Genomic DNA, 18884 nt, shown 5'->3' with positions numbered 1-18884 from the left:
TGGGCAAAACGTTGTCAATAAAGGATCACATTATACTGCATATGTGTTTATATTTCCATGTGTTTATATTTCTATACTTCCACAAATTTTAGTCTAACTATACAAGGCTGCTCTTACCTCCTTCTCACCCCATTTTTAAGTTAAGTTATTTAAATTAGTCAGTTATCAAATTGAACTATTTTATACACAAGAATAGCAAAAAATAATCATAGAATTTAAAATTTATAAACATTTATTATGTATTTTTAATAAATAACAATGCATATAAATCCATGTACACTCAATGAATATACTGTATGAGTTTGGTTAACTATTCTAGTTAACTAAACACAGTAGTTAGTAACAGTTTTATATCTTGTTTATACCAACCAATAACTTTACATCTACATACTCTTTTTCCCAGGGTTTAGCTTGAAGAATGTCCTGTTGTTGTTTGCGATCATACTGATATATTTCATCAGCAGCATTGACAGATTCCATGTTGTTGGCCATTTCCCAAGTGCGCTGAGCAATCTGAGACTGGTTCATGCTGCTACAACCTTCCCCAGTACTTGAAGATGCCATCATTATTGCAATCTAAACAGGAAAATACCATTTGCTGTATTTCATTATCAATCTACACTAATTTTATGTTTACTACCTTTTTCAGTTCAAATTCAAATTCAAAGTTTATTCTCTATAAAGATTACAATGTTGAATTTACAGAATTTGGTTGTTGTGTGGTTTACATGTAGTTAAATAATGATTACAGAGTGTACCACTAGAACGCCTAGCATGGCTAGGCATTTTGGGCAGACTTAGTTTAATTCTTTATTTTAAAATATTACAAATTATGAGGTAAGTTGGTATTATGGCTAAGTGACTAAATACTAGTTTGTGAGTTTAGCAATGTGAATGCTTTTGTTTTGGCACAGTACATAGTTTCAGTATTGGAGTATCATAGGATTCATTATTTTAAGATTGAGATTAATATTTCTGTTTATGGTCAAATGGGTGAGTGAGTGTAAGTGTGACCCACCAGGTGGTATTCGTGTAGTTAGTTGATGGGGTTTATCAGGGAGATAAGATGTTTTCTAATGGTAGTTTTGAAGGTGATGAATGTGTCTGCAGTTCTAGAGTTCTCAGGTAGGGTGTTCCAGATTTTAGGGCCTTTGACATACATTGAATTTTTGTAAAGGTTTAGTCGGACACGGGGAATGTCGTAGAGATGTTTGTGTCTGGTGTTATGCCTGTGGGTTCTGTCACAACTATCAAGAAAGCGTTTTAGGTCAAGGTTGATATTGGAGTTTAAGGTCCTGTAGATGTAGATTGCACAGTAGTAAGTGTGGATGTACTGAACAGGGAGTAAGTTTAGATCTATGAAGAGTGGGGGGGTGTGTTGCCAGGGATGGGATTTAGTGATTATTCTTACTGCAGCTTTTTGTTGGGTTATTATTGGCTTTAGGTGTGTTGCTGCAGTTGATCCCCAAGCACAAATAGCATAGGTGAGGTATGGATAAATAAGTGAGTGGTATAGTGTGAGAAGGGCATTTTGCGGCACGTAGTATCGTATCTTGGAGAGGATCCCAACTGTTTTGGATACTTTTTTGGTTATGTGTTGGATATGGGTGCTGAAATTCAGGTTGTTGTCAAGGTATAGGCCTAGGAATTTGCCCTCATTATGTCTGGTAATTAGAGTGTTGTCGATCTTAATGTTAATTTGTGCATCTCCTGCTCTGCTACCAAACATAATATAGTAGGTTTTGTCAGTGTTAAGCGTAAGTTTATTGGCTGTCATCCAAGTCTATATTTTGATCAGCTCCTCGTTAACAATGGTGTTGAGGGTGGCAAGATTAGGGTGAGAGATGACATAAGTCGTGTCGTCAGCAAAGAGAATGGGTTTCAGGTGTTGGGATACGTTTGGAAGATCATTGATGTATATGAGGAACAGCAGGGGACCAAGGACACTTCCCTGCGGAACTCCAGTATCAAGTGGCCGTGTTGTTGATGCTGTGTCTTTAATGGTAACATACTGATACCTATTAGTAAGGTAAGATTTGAAATAAGCAAGCGCATGGCCTCTTATACCGTAATGGTCAAGTTTGTGGAGTAGGATGTCGTGGTCTACTGTGTCAAAAGCTTTTCTTAGGTCAATAAAAATTCCTAGTGGATATTCCTTATTTTCCAATGCTGTGTAAAGCAGATCTAGCATTTTTATGATTGCATCATTAGTGCTTTTATTTTTCCTAAATCCAAACTGGCAGGGGTTGAGTATGTTTTGTGCTGTTATAAATGAATATAGTCTCCTATGCACGAGTTTCTCAAAGATTTTGGATAGCAATGGTAAGTTTGATATTGGCCTATAGTTGTTTAAGTCTGTAGGGTCACCACCTTTATGTATTGGTGTAACCCTTGCCATCTTGAGTAGTTTCGGGAAGGTGCTAGTTTCTAGTGACTTGTTAAAAAGTAATGAAATAGCATGCGAAAGGATATGGGCCGCTCGCTTGCACAGTAATGGTGGGACATTAGACAGAATCCCTGAGTTGTTTTTAAGTGACTTTATAATCTCGGTGACTTCCGAGGGTTCAGTTGGTGCAAGATAGAAGGAATTTGGGAAATTCCCATCTAGGTAGTGCCCGGTATGGGCATTAGTATGTGGGATTTTATTGGCGAGATTAGATCCTATGGTTGAGAAAAAGTCGTTTATCTTGTTAGCTGTGTCAGTGGGATGTAGTGGCGTTTCATTAGGTTTAGTTAGGACAATATTCTTGTTTTTTTCAGTTTGTGGGTCCCTAGAATCTGAGAGAGTGTTTTCCAGGTCTTTTTTATATATCCTCTAGTGTCTGTGAATCTACTGGAGTAGTATAGTTGTTTGGCTTTATTACTTTGGTGAGAACTGATGAATAGTGTTTAAGAATATCTTTGTGTATTAAGCCCTGTCTATATTGCTTTTCATATTGGTGTTTCTTGTCAATGGATTTCAGAATGGTGCTGGTTAGCCATGGGCAACCAAGCCGTTTGTTTGTGATCTGTTTCGTTTTTATAGGACAATGTTTGTTGTATAGTCTAAGTAATTTGTTAAGAAAAATGTCTGTCCAGTCATCAATACCATTGGCCTTGGAGAATTCTGTAGGTCAGTCAACAATCTCTAGGTCAGTTGTGAACTTCCTTATTGAGGCCTCGTCATGGAGTCTAAATGAGACTTTGTTGTATTCAAGTGGTGGTTTATTAATGTTTGTCAGGAGGAAGGTAGGGTAGTGGTCTGTAGTGCTATCTGTGATTATCCCTGATTTAAGGGGAGCTAGTATATTGGTCCATATGTGGTCTATTATGGTTGCACTTGTCTCAGTGAGCCTGGTTGGTTTAGTTATTGTTGGTATGAGAAGTGTGTTGTTCATATTGTTGATGAAATCAGTTACAGGCTGATCATCTAGTAAGCCAAGGTTGATGGATGGTGTACTAGTATATTATTACACACCTAAAAAATTATGTGATCTATACTAATACAGCACTTCAAGAACACTGCAGAGTTGTCAAGAAGTTTTCAGTGCAAAGGGACATTTGTATTATACCTGTATTACAAAGGGGACAAAATAGTGTGTAAATATTATAGGGGAATAAATCTGTTGAGCGTACCTGGTAAAGTGTATGGTAGAGTTAGTATTGAAAGAATTAAGAGTAAGACGGAGAGCAGGATAGCAGAGGAACAAGGAGGCTTTAGGAAGGGTAGGGGATGTGTAGACCAAGTGTTTGCAGTGAAGCATATAAACGAACAGTATTTAGATAAGGGTAAAGAGGTTTTTGTGGCATTTATGGATTTGGAAAAGGCATATGACAGGGTGCATAGGGGGGCAATGTGGCAGATGTCGTATATGTATGGAATAGGAGGTAGGTTATTAAAAGCAGAGACGAGTCTTTATGAGGATAGTGAGGCTCAGGTTATTTCCCAGTAAAAGTAGGCCTTAGACAGGGATGTGTGATGTCACTATGGTTGTTCAATATATTTACAGATGGAGTTGTAAGAGAAGTGAATGCTAGGGTGTGGGCAAGAGATGTGGGGTTAAAAGATAGAGAATCTATTGCAACCCCTGAATGGGTCACAATGTATATAACCTGTTCATATAATTTTATATTGCTTATATTTGCGATATTAGCTAAATTGTAAATATATTGCTTTATATTATTATTTGACTTATATTATTAGGTAGGATGTAACATTTATATATTGTTCAGTGCTCATAGTTCATGAGTGTTAAGTAGCTGACGGCCTTGTCTAACTACCGCTCCGCTTGTTTCGCTGCCAGCTTCTCTGTATTGCTGGGCAGCAGCAATCCACGGAGAGTCACATGATCAGGGTGGGGTGAGCACACCTCACCTGGGTGAGAGACTGCCTGATCTTCGCTCGCTCTTTCTGGTTGACGTTGCTTCCAATAAGACGTCCCTCTCCAGCTCTCCCTTGCTGGCCCTTGTTGGAAGATCGTCTCTGTCGCTTTCTTGTTGTTGGTCCTGTGTACCTCTGTTCACAGAACATAGCCTAGACTTAGTGATTTTCAACGTTGTACTGAGGTTGTGTGTCACATAGACACTCTGAGAAACTCAGGTCCTGAGCTGTAGCTTCTGGCCTAATTTGTACTGGTATCTGTGTACTGTCAAGTCGGGGATTTTCTAATGCTGAACTTAGATTCAGTAGTATGGGAGTTTTGTGACTTTAGTGGAGGATCTGCAGATGGTCCCTACTTAGTGTCGTTATATTATCTCCTTGTTCCTGATTCTGTGTCACTGTTGCTTGTTACATTGCTGTTCGGCTTATCAGTCGTTTTATTGTTCAAGCATGCTGTTCTGATTGCCAGGTTGGTCAAGAAGTTAGTTTATGTGAGGACTTTTAGTCAGTCACTGGTTAAGTCTAGTCGAGTCTTGAGACATAGCGAACTACTTAGAGCACTTACACACATACTCACTTGTATATACGTATTAATATTATGTTCTTAAATGCTAACAATGTACCAGACGGTACTTAAAAGCCATAAAGATATGATATGTGCCTTCAGCACAATAGTACTGTACACGAGAGAAGTGTAGGAACTTGTATCCTATATTATGTTAAATTGATTACTTTAATTTACTATGATATTATATGCCTAGACAACTTTATTGTTATTATTAAACTTATTAAATTTTAATTTCTTTAATTAGTAGCCTACCAGTTGTAACCCTGAAGCACTATTGAATCTTACTAAATTCTAATGGATAATTGGACCAGGATACTGACTACTTGTTACAAAAACCCAGTAACAGGCTGGATGCTAGAAGGGCAGTCCTTTCTAGTATTCACTGGAGATCTCTATCATTATTAGATATTGCATTTTGTGTAACAGAATCTAACACAAAATGGGAGTTGTCACAGCTGGTATTTGCTGATGACACTGCTTTTGGGAGATTCTGAAGAAAAGTTGCAGAGGATGGTTGATGAGTTTAGTAGGGTATGTAACAGAAGGAAATTAAAAGTGAATATAGGAAAGAGTAAGATGATGAGGATAATAAAATCTTAGGTAACAAAAATTGGGATATCAGATTGGAGGGAGAGTATGGAGGAGGTGAATGTATTCAGATATTTGGGAGTGGCTGTGTCAGCTGATGGGTCTATGAAAGATGAGGTAAATCATAGAATTGACGAGGGGAAAAAGGCGAGTGGTGCACTGAGCAGTCTGTGGAGACAAAGAACTTTATCCATGAAAGCAAAGAGGAGAATGTATGAGAATATAGTTATACCAACGCTCTTGTATGGGTGTGAGGCATGGGTTGTGAATGTTGTAACAAGGAGAAGTGTGGAGGCAGTGGAGATGTCATCTCCGAGGGCAATGTGTGGTGTGAACATAATGCAGAGAATCTGTCGTTTGGAGATTAGGAGGTGGTTTCGGAGGAGTTATTGAAATAGTTTGGAATAGTTTGAAATAGTTTGCATGTCAAAGGAAGTTTTTTTTTTTTTTTAACACACTGGCCATCTCCCACCAAGGTAGAGTGACCCAAAAAGGAAGAAACAGCATCACCATCACTCACTTCATTATCAACTTGCCAGAGGCATGCCACATTACAACTCAGATGCCTCTCCAAACTGCAATATCCCCACCCTTCCTTCAGAATGCAGGCACTATACTGCTCACCTCCAGCTAACTAGTTTCTATGAATCCCTTCATAAATGTTACCTTGCTCACACTCCAACAGTACATCAGTGGAGATATGATAGTAGTAGGTATTGAAGGGGGACATTTTTTGCGACCTAGGTGTCCTAAAATTCCTACTTGTCTCTGTAACCTTGATAAAGAATAATTATCTTTGTTACCATTTACTGGTATGTATCTTATGAGTTACATCCAGGTAAATTTAATTTTCCACAATAGTTTGCCCGTTGTGGCGCCCCCGGGTGGGCGCCACAATGGGCAAACTATTGTGGAATCATAAGAATCATTTGTCTCCACTAACTCCTATTTAACAAAACACACACACACACATACACACACACACACACACACACACACACACACACACACACACACACACACACACACACACACACACACACACACACACACACACACACTCCCAACCACCCCTGTTGGATGTCCAAGCCCATCACATACAAAACCTCCTTTACCCCATTTTTCCTAGGATGACCCCTATCCCTCCTTCCCTTCCCTTCTCCACAGCTGCCTCAATGCACCACCCACCTTTTTTCCTTGTCAATTCTGTCATTCACTTATCTTTTTTAGACCCATCTGCTGCCAAGTCCACTCCCAAATATATGAACACATTCACTTCCTCCATACTACCTCCTTCCAATCTGATATCCAATCTTTCACTGCATAAATTTCTTGATACCCTCCCAAATTAATCTATCAATCTTCGTAACTTCTCTTCAGAATCTCCTCCTCCTCACTCCTAAAAGATGTTAAACATCCCTGTCCAATGTATGAAATCACTACCTTCCTATCTTCAACAACATTTAACAGCTCCTCAAAATATTCCCTCCATCTTCCCAATACCTCCACCTCCCAATCTAATAATAATCCCCCCTTTTTTTGTAACTGTTAAATCCATTCATTAGGTTTTCTCAACTTACTAATCTCAATCCAAAACTATTCTTTATTCTCAGCAAAATTGGTTGACAAAACCTCACCCACCTTTACACCTTTTACTCTCCATATACTTCACCCTCCTTGTATCACTTCTTTGTAAAAACCTCTCATATAACTTTTTCTCCCTTACCACTCTCTCTGCCTCATTTCGCCAGCTGTTCCTCATGTATCCACAAATTTCTGCATGTGCGCACGTGCGCACGCATGCGCACACACACACACACACACACACACACACACACACACACACACACACACACACACACACACACACACACACACACACACACACGTACACACACACGCACACACACACGCACACACGCACACACACACACGCACACACACGCACACACACGCACACACACGCACACACAGAGCTAAGGGGAATGCCTATGAAGAAGGTTAAGGGAAATCGGCCTGATGACACTGGAGGACAGGAGGGTCAGGGGAGACATGATAACAACATATAAAATACTGCACGGAATAGACAAGGTGGACAAAGACAGGATGTTCCAGGGAGGGGACACAGACACAAGAGGTCACAATTGGAAGTTGAAGACTCAGATGAGTCAAAGGGATGTTAGGAAGTATTTCTTCAGTCATAGAGTTGTCAGGCAGTGGAATAGCCTAGAAAGTGACGTAGTTTAGGCGGGAACCATACATAGTTTTAAGACAAGGTTTGATAAAGCTCATGAAGCAGGGAGAGAGAGGACCCAGTAGCAACCAGTGAAGAGGCAGGGCCAGGAGCTAAGGCTCAACCCTTGCAACCACAAATAGGTGAGTAAAAATAGGTGAGTACACACACACACACACACACACACACACACACACACACACGAGGTATGATAAAGCTCATGGAGCAGGAAGAGTGCCCTAGTAGCAGCCAGTGAAGAGGTGGGGCCAGGAGCTGCAACCACAACTAGGCAAGTACTTACATACGCGTGCATCTCAGTAGTACCAGTTACAAGTAGTGTCAGTAGTAATGACTCATACACTGGCCGTTACTGATCCTCTGCTCCTGATTGAATCACTGACTGTTATTCACTGTTACAGCTGACCTAGAATGATTTGTATGCTGCTCACCCTCTAGGCACTCATGAGTCAGTTCAAGTAGAGACGTTAGGACAGACGGCAGGTCAGGCGAGGCGTTCCCACATATTCAGTCTAATATACGTACTTAATATCCTAAGTGAGTGTTTATTACCCAATCCATGTTTCGAAACCCCACGTGACATGCACACAAATGCACACACACACACACACACACACACACACGCACGCAAACACACACACATACATGGGCGTGCGCGCGCGCGCGCACACACACACACACACACGCACACACATGCACACACACACACACACACACACACACACACATACACACACACACGCATACGCATACGCACACACACACACACACACACAGGATGCTCCAGACATGGGATACAGTAACAAGGGGTCACAGTGGGAAATTGAAGACTCAGATGAATCACAGGGATATTAGGAAGTATTTCTTCAGTTACAGAGTTGTCAGGAAGTGGAATAATCTGGGAAGTGATGTACTGGAGGCAGGATCCATACAAAACTTTAAGTATGATAAAGCTCATGAAGCAGGAAGTGACACCTAGTAGCAACCAGTGAAGAGGAGGGGCCAGGAGCTGCAAATCAACCCCTGCAACCCCAACTAGGTGAGCACGTGCACGCACGCATGCACACACGCACACGCACATGCACACGCACATGCACACGCGCACACACACACACACACACACACACACACACACACACACACACACAGCCTTCTTAAGTCTTCCCCATCCCTCTTCACCCTCCTCATTACCTACACATGTAATGTCTTTAGCCCATCTTTCTCCCAACAGTTGCTTATATCTTACCCAGCTATCTCCTCCTTTTAATTTATACTTTCAATTCTCTCTTACTCACTGATGGTATTCTCTTTGCACCCCATCCATATTTTACTCTCAATTCAGGTCCCTAGCTTCATCCTTAACCCTTTGACTGTTTCCGACATATAAATACGTCTTACGAGCCAATGTTTCTGACGTATTTATACGCACAAATTCTAGCGGCTTCAAATCGAGCGCCAAAGGCCTGATAGGCCTACACGGGAGAGAATGGGTCTCAGTGGTCGGTGTGCACCCTGTGAAAAAAATCTGGGACCTAGCGGTGCATTGTGGGAACGCCATGTTGTCAGTCCATTTTCACCATGCCTCTCGGTAAGAAGTTCCTCACTCCTCGGCGGATTGGAGGTCTTTTGTTCCCAAGTGATAGCTCTAACAGCGATGAAAGTGTCAGTGACAGTGAATTCAAGGGTTTTCAAGTGAGTGTTACCGAAAAAAGTGCCCAGGATAACGTAAATAGTGACGAAAACCCAGATGACCCACAACCTTCGACCTCTGGTGCTGTGCCGGCTTGTTCACGTTCACGTTCGCCTGTACCAGGACGAAAGAGGAAACTATTTGGTCGTGTACAACACCCTGATGATAGCAGTGATAGTGATAGTGATAGTGATAGTGATTTCAAGGTCATTGAAAGCAGTTCTAGTGACAGTGAGAGTGAATATTCCCCAGTGAAGCGCCAGTATGTACGACGTAGCATGCGGTCTGGTAGTGTTTCATATGTTGTTCCAAGGGGAAGGAGAAACTCTGGGAGCACATCCCGTGGCCCAACACCACGACCTGATAGTGAAGATGACGATATTGTAACGATGGGTATGAATGGTGACAGTGAGGGAGGAGGCAGTGGTGGTGATAGTGAGGGTGGCACGGCCCATGTGGCACCATCACCGGGCCACGCTACTAGCCACGCGGCTGACTCAGCAGAACAACCAGCCTCACCCTACCCCACACTGCCACAACCTGCACCACCACAACCTGCACAGCCACAACCACAGCCACAACCACGGTACAATATCCAGACCCCACCAGCAGACCGCATCTGGGATTGGCAGGACGGTGACGAGTTTGTTCCCAGTCCCCATGACTTTGATGAAACACAAAGTGGAATAAAGCCATCTTGTCCACTTGGGAACAATGCCAGTGAACTGGACTGCTTTGAGTTATTCTTCGATGAACCCCTGATGGACATCATTGTCAGGGAAACCAACACATACTGTGAATACACCATGGCAAATACAATTCTCTCACCAAAATCACGGCTACACAAGTGGAAGGAGACAACTGTGGCAGAGATGTACCTGTTTTTTGCCACAATAATGCTTATGCCACATGTGTATAAGCACACTGTCACCACATACTGGACAACAGATCGCCTGATTTCAACTCCAGGTTTTAGTGACATTATAGGTGTCAATCGTTTCCTGATACTGTTGCGTATGTTACACTTTTCAGACAAAACCAGGCCTGACAGAAGCGACAGGTTATATAAGATAAGAAATGTGTTTATGTACCTGAAACAAAAGTGCTGCATGTATTTTTATCCCTTCAGGAAGCTTGTTATTGATGAGTCCTTGATTTTATTCAAAGGAAGACTCTCATTCAAGCAATATATACCAAGCAAGAGGAAACGCTTTGGTATAAAGCTATTTGTACTGTGTGATTGCAGAAGTGGTCTTGTTTTAGATATTATTGTGTACACTGGCAGTAATACTTTGAGAGATACCATGAAGTTATTGGGTATCTCTGGTGATGTGGTTCGAACAATGATGGAACCATATCTTGGTAAGGGGCATATGTTATTTACTGATAACTGGTACACAAGCCCCTTACTCAGTGATTTCTTGCGAGTGAACTTGACAGACGTGTGTGGCACAGTGCGTGGTAATCGCAAACATATGCCAAGGTTCGACGCTGGCACTCGCAGAGGTGAGGTGCAAGCCTTTGCTGCCAATGACATCATGGCATTTCGGTGGCATGACAAACGTGATGTCACATTGTTGACATCAGTTCACACAAACGAAATGGTACCCAGTGGCAGGGACAACAGAGAGACCAATGAACCCATTCTAAAGCCTGCAGCTGTCATGGACTACAACCTCAATATGCGCTTAGTGGACAAATGTGACATGCAGATTGGGTTTGCAGACTGTGTACGCAAGAGTTATAAGTGGTATATCAAACTTTTTTTCCATCTTGTTGATATCTCTATGCTAAATGCTTATAACATATACAAGTTGAAGACCAACAAAACACCAAAATATGGTGAATTTTGCCTGTCAGTAATCAGACAAATAATTGCAAAGTACAAAGGAGCAACTCCTGCAATAGACCAGCGCCCACAGACGTCATCTCGTATGAGGCCTGGTGATCACTACCCCATACAACTGCCTCCTACTACTGCCAAGAAAAATGCTCAGAAGAGGTGTTATGTATGTATGCATACCACAAAACGCCCACAAACACGCAGAGACACTCGTTTTATGTGTGAGGAGTGTGAAGTGCCCCTCTGCATATACCCATGTTTCAAAGAGTTCCACAAGCTGCAGCAGTTCTAGGAACGTGTTTAGTGACTGTACATATGTATATATATTATGGAACAATAGTAATAAACATTGTTTTGTATTGTTTGTTTGTGTAAACAAAGTGTATACACAAACTAATAGTGATAAAGTTTGTTCTGTTATTGTGTTGTAAATAATGAGTGTATATTTGAACAATGCACCTTACACTGGTCTCACAGGCCACATAAGTTACCTGGAAAAGAAAAATATTGAAAAATGCAAGAAACCTTTGAATTAGAGTAAATAAAAGAATACCGGGTGGGCGGCAGTCGCCGCTGTTGCCGTACGCACGTCAATTTCTGCAAACTTTGCGGCTCTATATCTCGGTAAGTACTGATGGCAAAAATTTTTTTTAGGCTTAAAACACTAGTAAAAATATTCCTAACATTTTCATAAGAAAAAATAATTTTTTTTTTTTTCGAATATTTGGCGACATAGAATGACAGTTTCAGAGAGGGCCCTGAAACAGTCAAAGGGTTAATAGATCTTTAATTAGCTCAGTGGCTCAGTGGGCAACGGTCTCACCTCACACACTGAGTGTCCATGGTTCAATCTCCAGCCGAGAAGAAACATTGGGCATGTTTCCTTACACCTGCTGTCCCTGTTCACCTAGAAGTAGGTACCTGGGTGTTAGTCGACTGGTATGAGTCACATCCAGGGAGACAATGGAAATAAAACTGTCCTCGATGACACACAGACTTTCTTGGGTTATCCTGGGTTTACTCTAAATGTATCCTGTAGAGTACTCCACTTTACAAAAATAAAATTGTTAGTTTAAATAAATCCAATATATTTGTTGCCCTTCTAAAATTGTCTACCTATCATCCCTTTATTTACTAATACACAGTCCAACCAACTGTTCTCAATACACCCTATATCAATTGTTATCAATACACCCTATATATTTATCCGTTTTCTTAAAATATGTTTACCTGGAGTTTACCTGGAGAGAGTTCCTGGGGTCAACGCCCCCGTGGCCCGGTCTGTGACCAGGCCTCCTGGTGGATCAGAGCCTGATCAACCAGGCTGTTACTGCTGGCTGCACGCAATCTAACGTACGAACCACAGCCCGGCTAGTCAGGTACCGACTTTAGGTGCTTGTCCAGTGCCAGCTTGAAGACTGCCAGGGGTCTATTGGTAATCCCCCTTATGTATGCTGGGAGGCAGTTGAACAGTCTCGGGCCCCTGACGCTTATTGTATTGTCTCTTAACGTGCTAGTGACACCCCTGCTTTTCATTGGGAGGATGTTGCATCGTCTGCCAAGTCTTTTGCTTTCGTTGTTTACCTGGAGTTTACCTGGAGAGAGTTCCAGGGGTCAACGCCCCCGTGGCCCGGTCTGTGACCAGGCCTCCTGGTGGATCAGAGCCTGATCAACCAGGCTGTTGCTGCTGGCTGCACGCAAACCAACGTACGAGCCACAGCCGGGCTGATCAGGAACTGACTTTAGGTGCTTGTCCAGTGCCAGCTTGAAGACTGCCAGGGGTCTGTTGGTAATCCCCCTTATGTGTGCTGGGAGGCAGTTGAACAGCCTCGGGCCCCTGACACTTATTGTATGGTCTCTTTAACGTGCTAGTGACACCCCTGCTTTTCATTGGGGGGATGGTGCATCGTCTGCCAAGTCTTTTGCTTTCGTAGCGAGTGATTTTCGTGTGCAAGTTCGGTACTAGTCCCTCTAGGATTTTCCAGGTGTATATAATCATGTATCTCTCCCTCCTGCGTTCCAGGGAATACAGGTTTAGGAACCTCAAGCGCTCCCAATAATTGAGGTGTTTTATCTCCGTTATGCGCGCCGTGAAAGTTCTCTGTACATTTTCTAGGTCGGCAATTTCACCTGCCTTGAAAGGTGCTGTTAGTGTGCAGCAATATTCCAGCCTAGATAGAACAAGTGACCTGAAGAGTGTCATCATGGGCTTGGCCTCCCTAGTTTTGAAGGTTCTCATTATCCATCCTGTCATTTTTTCTAGCAGATGCGATTGATACAATGTTATGGTCCTTGAAGGTGAGATCCTCCGACATGATCACTCCCAGGTCTTTGACGTTGGTGTTTCGCTCTATTTTGTGGCCAGAATTTGTTTTGTACCCTGATGAAGATTTAATTTCCTCATGTTTACCATATCTGAGTAATTGAAATTTCTCATCGTTGAACTTCATACTGTTTTCTGCAGCCCACTGAAAGATTTGGTTGATGTCCGCCTGGAGCTTTGCAGTGTCTGCAATGGAAGATACTGTCATGCAGATTCGGGTGTCATCTGCAAAGGAAGACACGGTGCTGTGGCTGACATCCTTGTCTATGTCGGATATGAGGATGAGGAACAAGATGGGAGCGAGTACTGTGCCTTGTGGAACAGAGCTTTTCACCGTAGCTGCCTCGGACTTTACTCTGTTGACGACTACTCTCTGTGTTCTGTTAGTGAGTGAGTGATTTTCGTGTGCAAGTTCGGTACTAGTCCCTCTAGGATTTTCCAGGTGTATATAATCATGTATCTCTCCTGCCTGCATTCCAGGGAATACAGGTTCAGGAACTTCAAGCGCTCCCAGTAATTGAGGCGTTTTATCTCCGTTATGCGCGCCGTGAAAGTTCTCTGTACATTTTCTAGGTCGGCAATTTCACCTGCCTTGAAAGGTGCTGTTAGTGTGCAGCAATATTCCAGCCTAGATAGAACAAGTGACCTGAAGAGTGTCATCATGGGCTTGGCCTCCCTAGTTTTGAAGGTTCTCATTATCCATCCTGTCATTTTTCTAGCATCTGCAATTTATATAATGTTATGGTCCTTGAAGATGAGATCCTCCGATATGATCACTCCCAGGTCTTTGACGTTTGTTTTTCGCTCTATTTTGTGGCCGGAATTTGTTTTGTACTCTGATGAAGTTTTGATTTCTTCATGTCTACCATATCAGAGTAATTGAAATTTCTCATCATTGAACTTCGTATTGTTTTCTGCAGCCCATTGAAAGATTTGGTTGATGTCCGCCTGGAGCCTTGCAGTGTCTGCAATGGAAGATACTGTCATGCAGATTCGGGTGCCATCTGCAAAGGAAGACATGGTGCTGTGGCTGACATCCTTGTCTATGTCAGATATGAGAATGAGAAACAAGATGGGAGCGAGTACTGTGCCTTGTGGAACAGAGCTTTTCACCGTATCCACCTCGGACTTTACTCTGTTAACTACTACTCTTTGTGTTCTGTTTGTGAGGAAATTATAGATCCATCTACCAACTTTTCCTGTTATTCCTTTAGCACGCATTTTGTGCGCTATTACGCCATGGTCACACTTGTTGAAGGCTTTTGCAAAGTCTGTATATATTACATCTGCATTCTTTTTGTCTTCTAGTGCTTCTAGGACCTTGTCATAGTGATCTAATAGTTGAGACAGACAGGAGCGACCTGCTCTAAACCCATGTTGCCCTGGGTTGTGTAACTGATGGGTTTCTAGATGGGTGGTGATCTTGCTTCTTAGGACCCTTTCAAAGATTTTTATGATATGGGATGTTAGTGCTATCGGTCTGTAGTTCTTTGCTATTGCTTTACTGCCCCCTTTGTGGAGTGGGGCTATGTCTGTTGTTTTTAGTAGCTGTGGGATGATCCCCGTGTCCATGCTCCCTCTCCATAGGATGGTAAAAGCTCGTGATAGGGGCGGGGCTTCTTGCAGTTCTTGATGAACACGGAGTTCCACGAGTCTGGCCCTGGGGCAGTGTGCATGGGCATGTCATTTATCGCCTGTTCGAAGTCATTTGGCATCAGGATAACATCAGATAGGCTTTTTTTTTTTTTATTATTATCACACCGGCCGATTCCCACCAAGGCAGGGTGGCCCGAAAAAGAAAAACTTTCACCATCATTCACTCCATCACTGTCTTGCCAGAAGGGTGCTTTACACTACAGTTTTTAAACTGCAACATTAACACCCCTCCTTCAGAGTGCAGGCACTGTACTTCCCATCTCCAGGACTTGTGTTAACAAAATTCTGTGGCGCTCTCATAAAAAATTCATTTTGATCTTCGACTCTCAGTCTGGTATTACCAACTGCCAAACCTTTTTCTATGTGAAGTTCAATTAATCTGAATCAAGCACATGTTCAGTTAGAAGCAATGCAATGATAAAGAATGTATCATCCAACTTCACTATTAGCAAAGATAACATTTATAGTGATAGATCTTCAAATACTAATACATATTTCAATAGTAGCCTCTCATTATAAAATTTCTGAAAATTTAATGCCAAGATGATACATCATTAGAATGATATGACTGATTCAATGCCATCTTGAAAGACATGAATTGGTCAATGAATCTCAGCATGGTTTTACAAAGTGTCATTCCTGCCTTACAAATTTACATTTTTCACTAAGGTATTTGAAGAGGCAGATCACTGTAATGAATATGATACTGTGTATATGGATGATGGACTTCAGAAAGACCTTTGATAGAGTTCCACAGTAAAGACTGTTGAGGAAAGTAGAGGCACATGGAATAGGAGGGGAAATTTTTTTTCTGGATAGAGACGTGGTTGACAGATACGCAGCAGAGCTTGAATGAATAAGGAGAAATCAGAGTGGGTACATGTCACAAGCTGTGTTCCACAGGGGTCAGAGATAGGCCCTTTGTTGTTCACAATATACATAAACAACATAGATGAGGGTATAAATAATGATATAAACATGTTTGCCGATGATACTAAAATCAGCCATCGGATAAATACTGACAGAGGACATTAGAACACTGCAAGAAGATCTGGAGAGGTTGATGCAGTGGTCAGAGAAGTGATAGATGCATTTGTCCCATACACTGTTGGTATACCACTGTACTCTACTACATTCCCTTTTTTGTTGCCACAAAAAAAATCCAATCTACAGATACCCCCCCAATACACCACCTACATACCAACTTGTGTGGGGTTGCATCCTGGGGAAGAGAATTAAAGGATTTCAATGGAAATAAGACAGTTTGATAACATGGCTTTTTTGGATTAATCTGTGTTAATAATCCAAACAAAACAGTCATCTTATAGTTATCCTGGGTTAGTAACCCTCCGGGTTTATAATACGGACAAAATCTTCGTCTTATTGTGGATTCATTGGGTTATTCTGAGTTAATATATCTTCGGGTTCAAAATCCAAACAAACTCTTCATTTTACACTTATTTTATTGGGTTATCCTGGGATAATAACCCTCCGGGTTTATTATCCCAGGTTATCATTGGTTATCAAGGGTTACTAACCCTCAGGGGAATGGGGGGGATTTAATAATCTGAACATTTTCACCCATTTGATATTAGCCAATAGCACTACCACTTGAGCCAAGAGATTAAATTCCTTAAAAAAAAATTGTATACAAAACCACTGTAAAAACCTAAAATCACGTTATGTCTAAATAAAAATCATCCAACAACTTTAACCGCCACTAAAGCTCTAAGTTACTTCTGTTAAGCTTCTCAAGGTTATTATATATTACAAACTGGTGGATATATATGCATTACCTGACAATTAAGACCAAAAATAGGAGTGAAGGAAGAGTCTAGCAGCACACTGTTTACCTTCACTCTGGCTAAACATCCTCACTATAAAACAATGGAACTTTAAGCTTGTTTATAAATTAACTTAAATTCCAGTTATTGCCGAAACTGTTGTTGCTATTATTATTATCATTATTATTATTATTATTATTAGTAGTAGTAGTAGTAGTAGTAGTAGTATTTGTAGTAGTAGTAGTAGTAGTATTTGTAGTAGTAATAGTAGTAGTAGTAGTAGTAGTAGTAGTAGTAGTTGTTGTTGTTGTTATTGTTGTTGTTGTAGTGGTAGTAGTAGTTGTAGTGGTGGTAGTAGTAGTTGTTGTAGTAGTAATAGTACTACTAGTAGTAGTTGTAGTAGTAGTTGTAGCAGTAACAATAACAGTATTAGTAGTAGTAGTAGCTGTAGTAGTAGTAGTAGTAGTGGTAGTAGTATTAGTTGTAGTTGTAGTAGTAGTAGTAGAAATAGTAGTAGTAGTAGTAGTAGTAGTAGTAGTAATAGTTGTTGTGGTAGTAGCAGTAGTAATAGTAACAGTAGTAGTAGTTGTGGCAAGTGGCCCGGTGGCCTGGTGGCTAAAGCTCCCGCTTCACACACGGAGGGCCCGGGTTCGATTCCCGGCGGGTGGAAACATTTCGACACGTTTCCTTACACCTGTTGTCCTGTTCACCTAGCAGCAAATAGGTACCTGGGTGTTAGTCGACTGGTGTGGGTCGCATCCTGGGGGACAAGATTAAGGACCCCAATGGAAATAAGTTAGACAGTCCTCGATGACGCACTGACTTTCTTGGGTTATCCTGGGTGGCTAACCCTCCGGGGTTAAAAATCCGAACGAAATCTTAATCTCTCTTCTCTTGTAATAATCATAGTAACAATAGAGGTAGTAATTGTAGTAGTAGAAGGGGTTGTAGTGGTAGTAGATAGATTTTAGATTTTGCCACCGAAGTGGCTAGTTTATTGTGCACCCCATATCCATCCTGTGGAGGGTAGCGCGAGAGCATATGGATACACAAAAGGCCTAGGAACTAGGACCCGAAGGGTTTGTGGAAAATACTGTATATATTTTCCGGAAATACGGTAATTTATAGGTAAATAGATGCCCTATATTGTATTTTTAAAAGAAGTATGATATCGAAAATGGGAAACCTGCGGCTGGGGGAGTCAGTCGCCATTTTGGTTTTTGAATTGGATACGTTAGTGTAATGGGAAGGAATTTTCGTGCTCTAGAGGTTAAAATTGGGCTGACACCTCTCAAATAAGAGGCGAAATTGTTGGATGTGCATTCCTGCATAACTTGAGATATCAGGCGACACGACAGGACAACTCCAGGAACCTCAGATAAGCTGTCTAATTTATGTTTAATTTCTGGCCAGTAAAATTTTCATAAAGGTAGGCAAAAGGGGGAAGGGTCCTGTACATGACACATTAATCTCCAGTCAAATTGGTGAGTGTTATGATTAAGATATTCTCTTTCTGTTATGTATATGTGTATCTATAATCATTTATTATTTTTAATATACAGTCCACAAATTTATATATTTACCAGCATTCCTGGTGATGTATCTTTTATTTATAATTAATAGGTCCAGAGCAACTTGTGGATATGACAGTGGTAGGTATCGAAGGGGGACATTCTTTGCGACCTAGGTGTCCCAAATTCCTACTTGTACCTGGAGTTTACCTGGAGAGAGTTCCAGGGGTCAACGCCCCCTCGGCCCGGTCTGTGACCAGGCCTCCTGGTGGATCAGAGCCTGATCAACCAGGCTGTTACTGCTGGCTGC

At 41.6% G+C, this 18884-nt stretch overlaps 1 protein-coding gene across 3 annotated transcripts in view; it reads right to left on the bottom strand.

The window, feature by feature from the left end:
• The window catches only part of CSN5 (COP9 signalosome subunit 5), a 47533-nt gene extending 30340 nt beyond the window's left edge, over positions 1-17193 (bottom strand). Inside the window, exons 1-2 of one of the 3 annotated variants that reach the window (XM_070102515.1) lie at positions 17076-17193; positions 392-576 (exon numbers count right to left, since the gene is read on the bottom strand). In XM_070102515.1, coding sequence (XP_069958616.1) covers positions 392-567 — 176 coding nt within the window. In that variant the 5' untranslated portion in view covers positions 568-576; positions 17076-17193. Of the gene's footprint in view, positions 1-391; positions 577-4354; positions 4526-8050; positions 8078-17075 lie in introns of those variants that run through there. The other 2 variants (XM_070102514.1, XM_070102513.1) reach the window with 2 other exon arrangements.
• Positions 17194-18884: the final 1691 nt, after the last annotated feature.

The sequence above is a fragment of the Cherax quadricarinatus genome, chromosome 82, assembly GCF_038502225.1.
Source record: "Cherax quadricarinatus isolate ZL_2023a chromosome 82, ASM3850222v1, whole genome shotgun sequence".
NCBI classification, from domain to species: domain Eukaryota; kingdom Metazoa; phylum Arthropoda; class Malacostraca; order Decapoda; family Parastacidae; genus Cherax; species Cherax quadricarinatus.
Note: the sequence above shows the minus strand (reverse complement) of the source record. Positions and strands in the feature narration are given on the sequence as shown.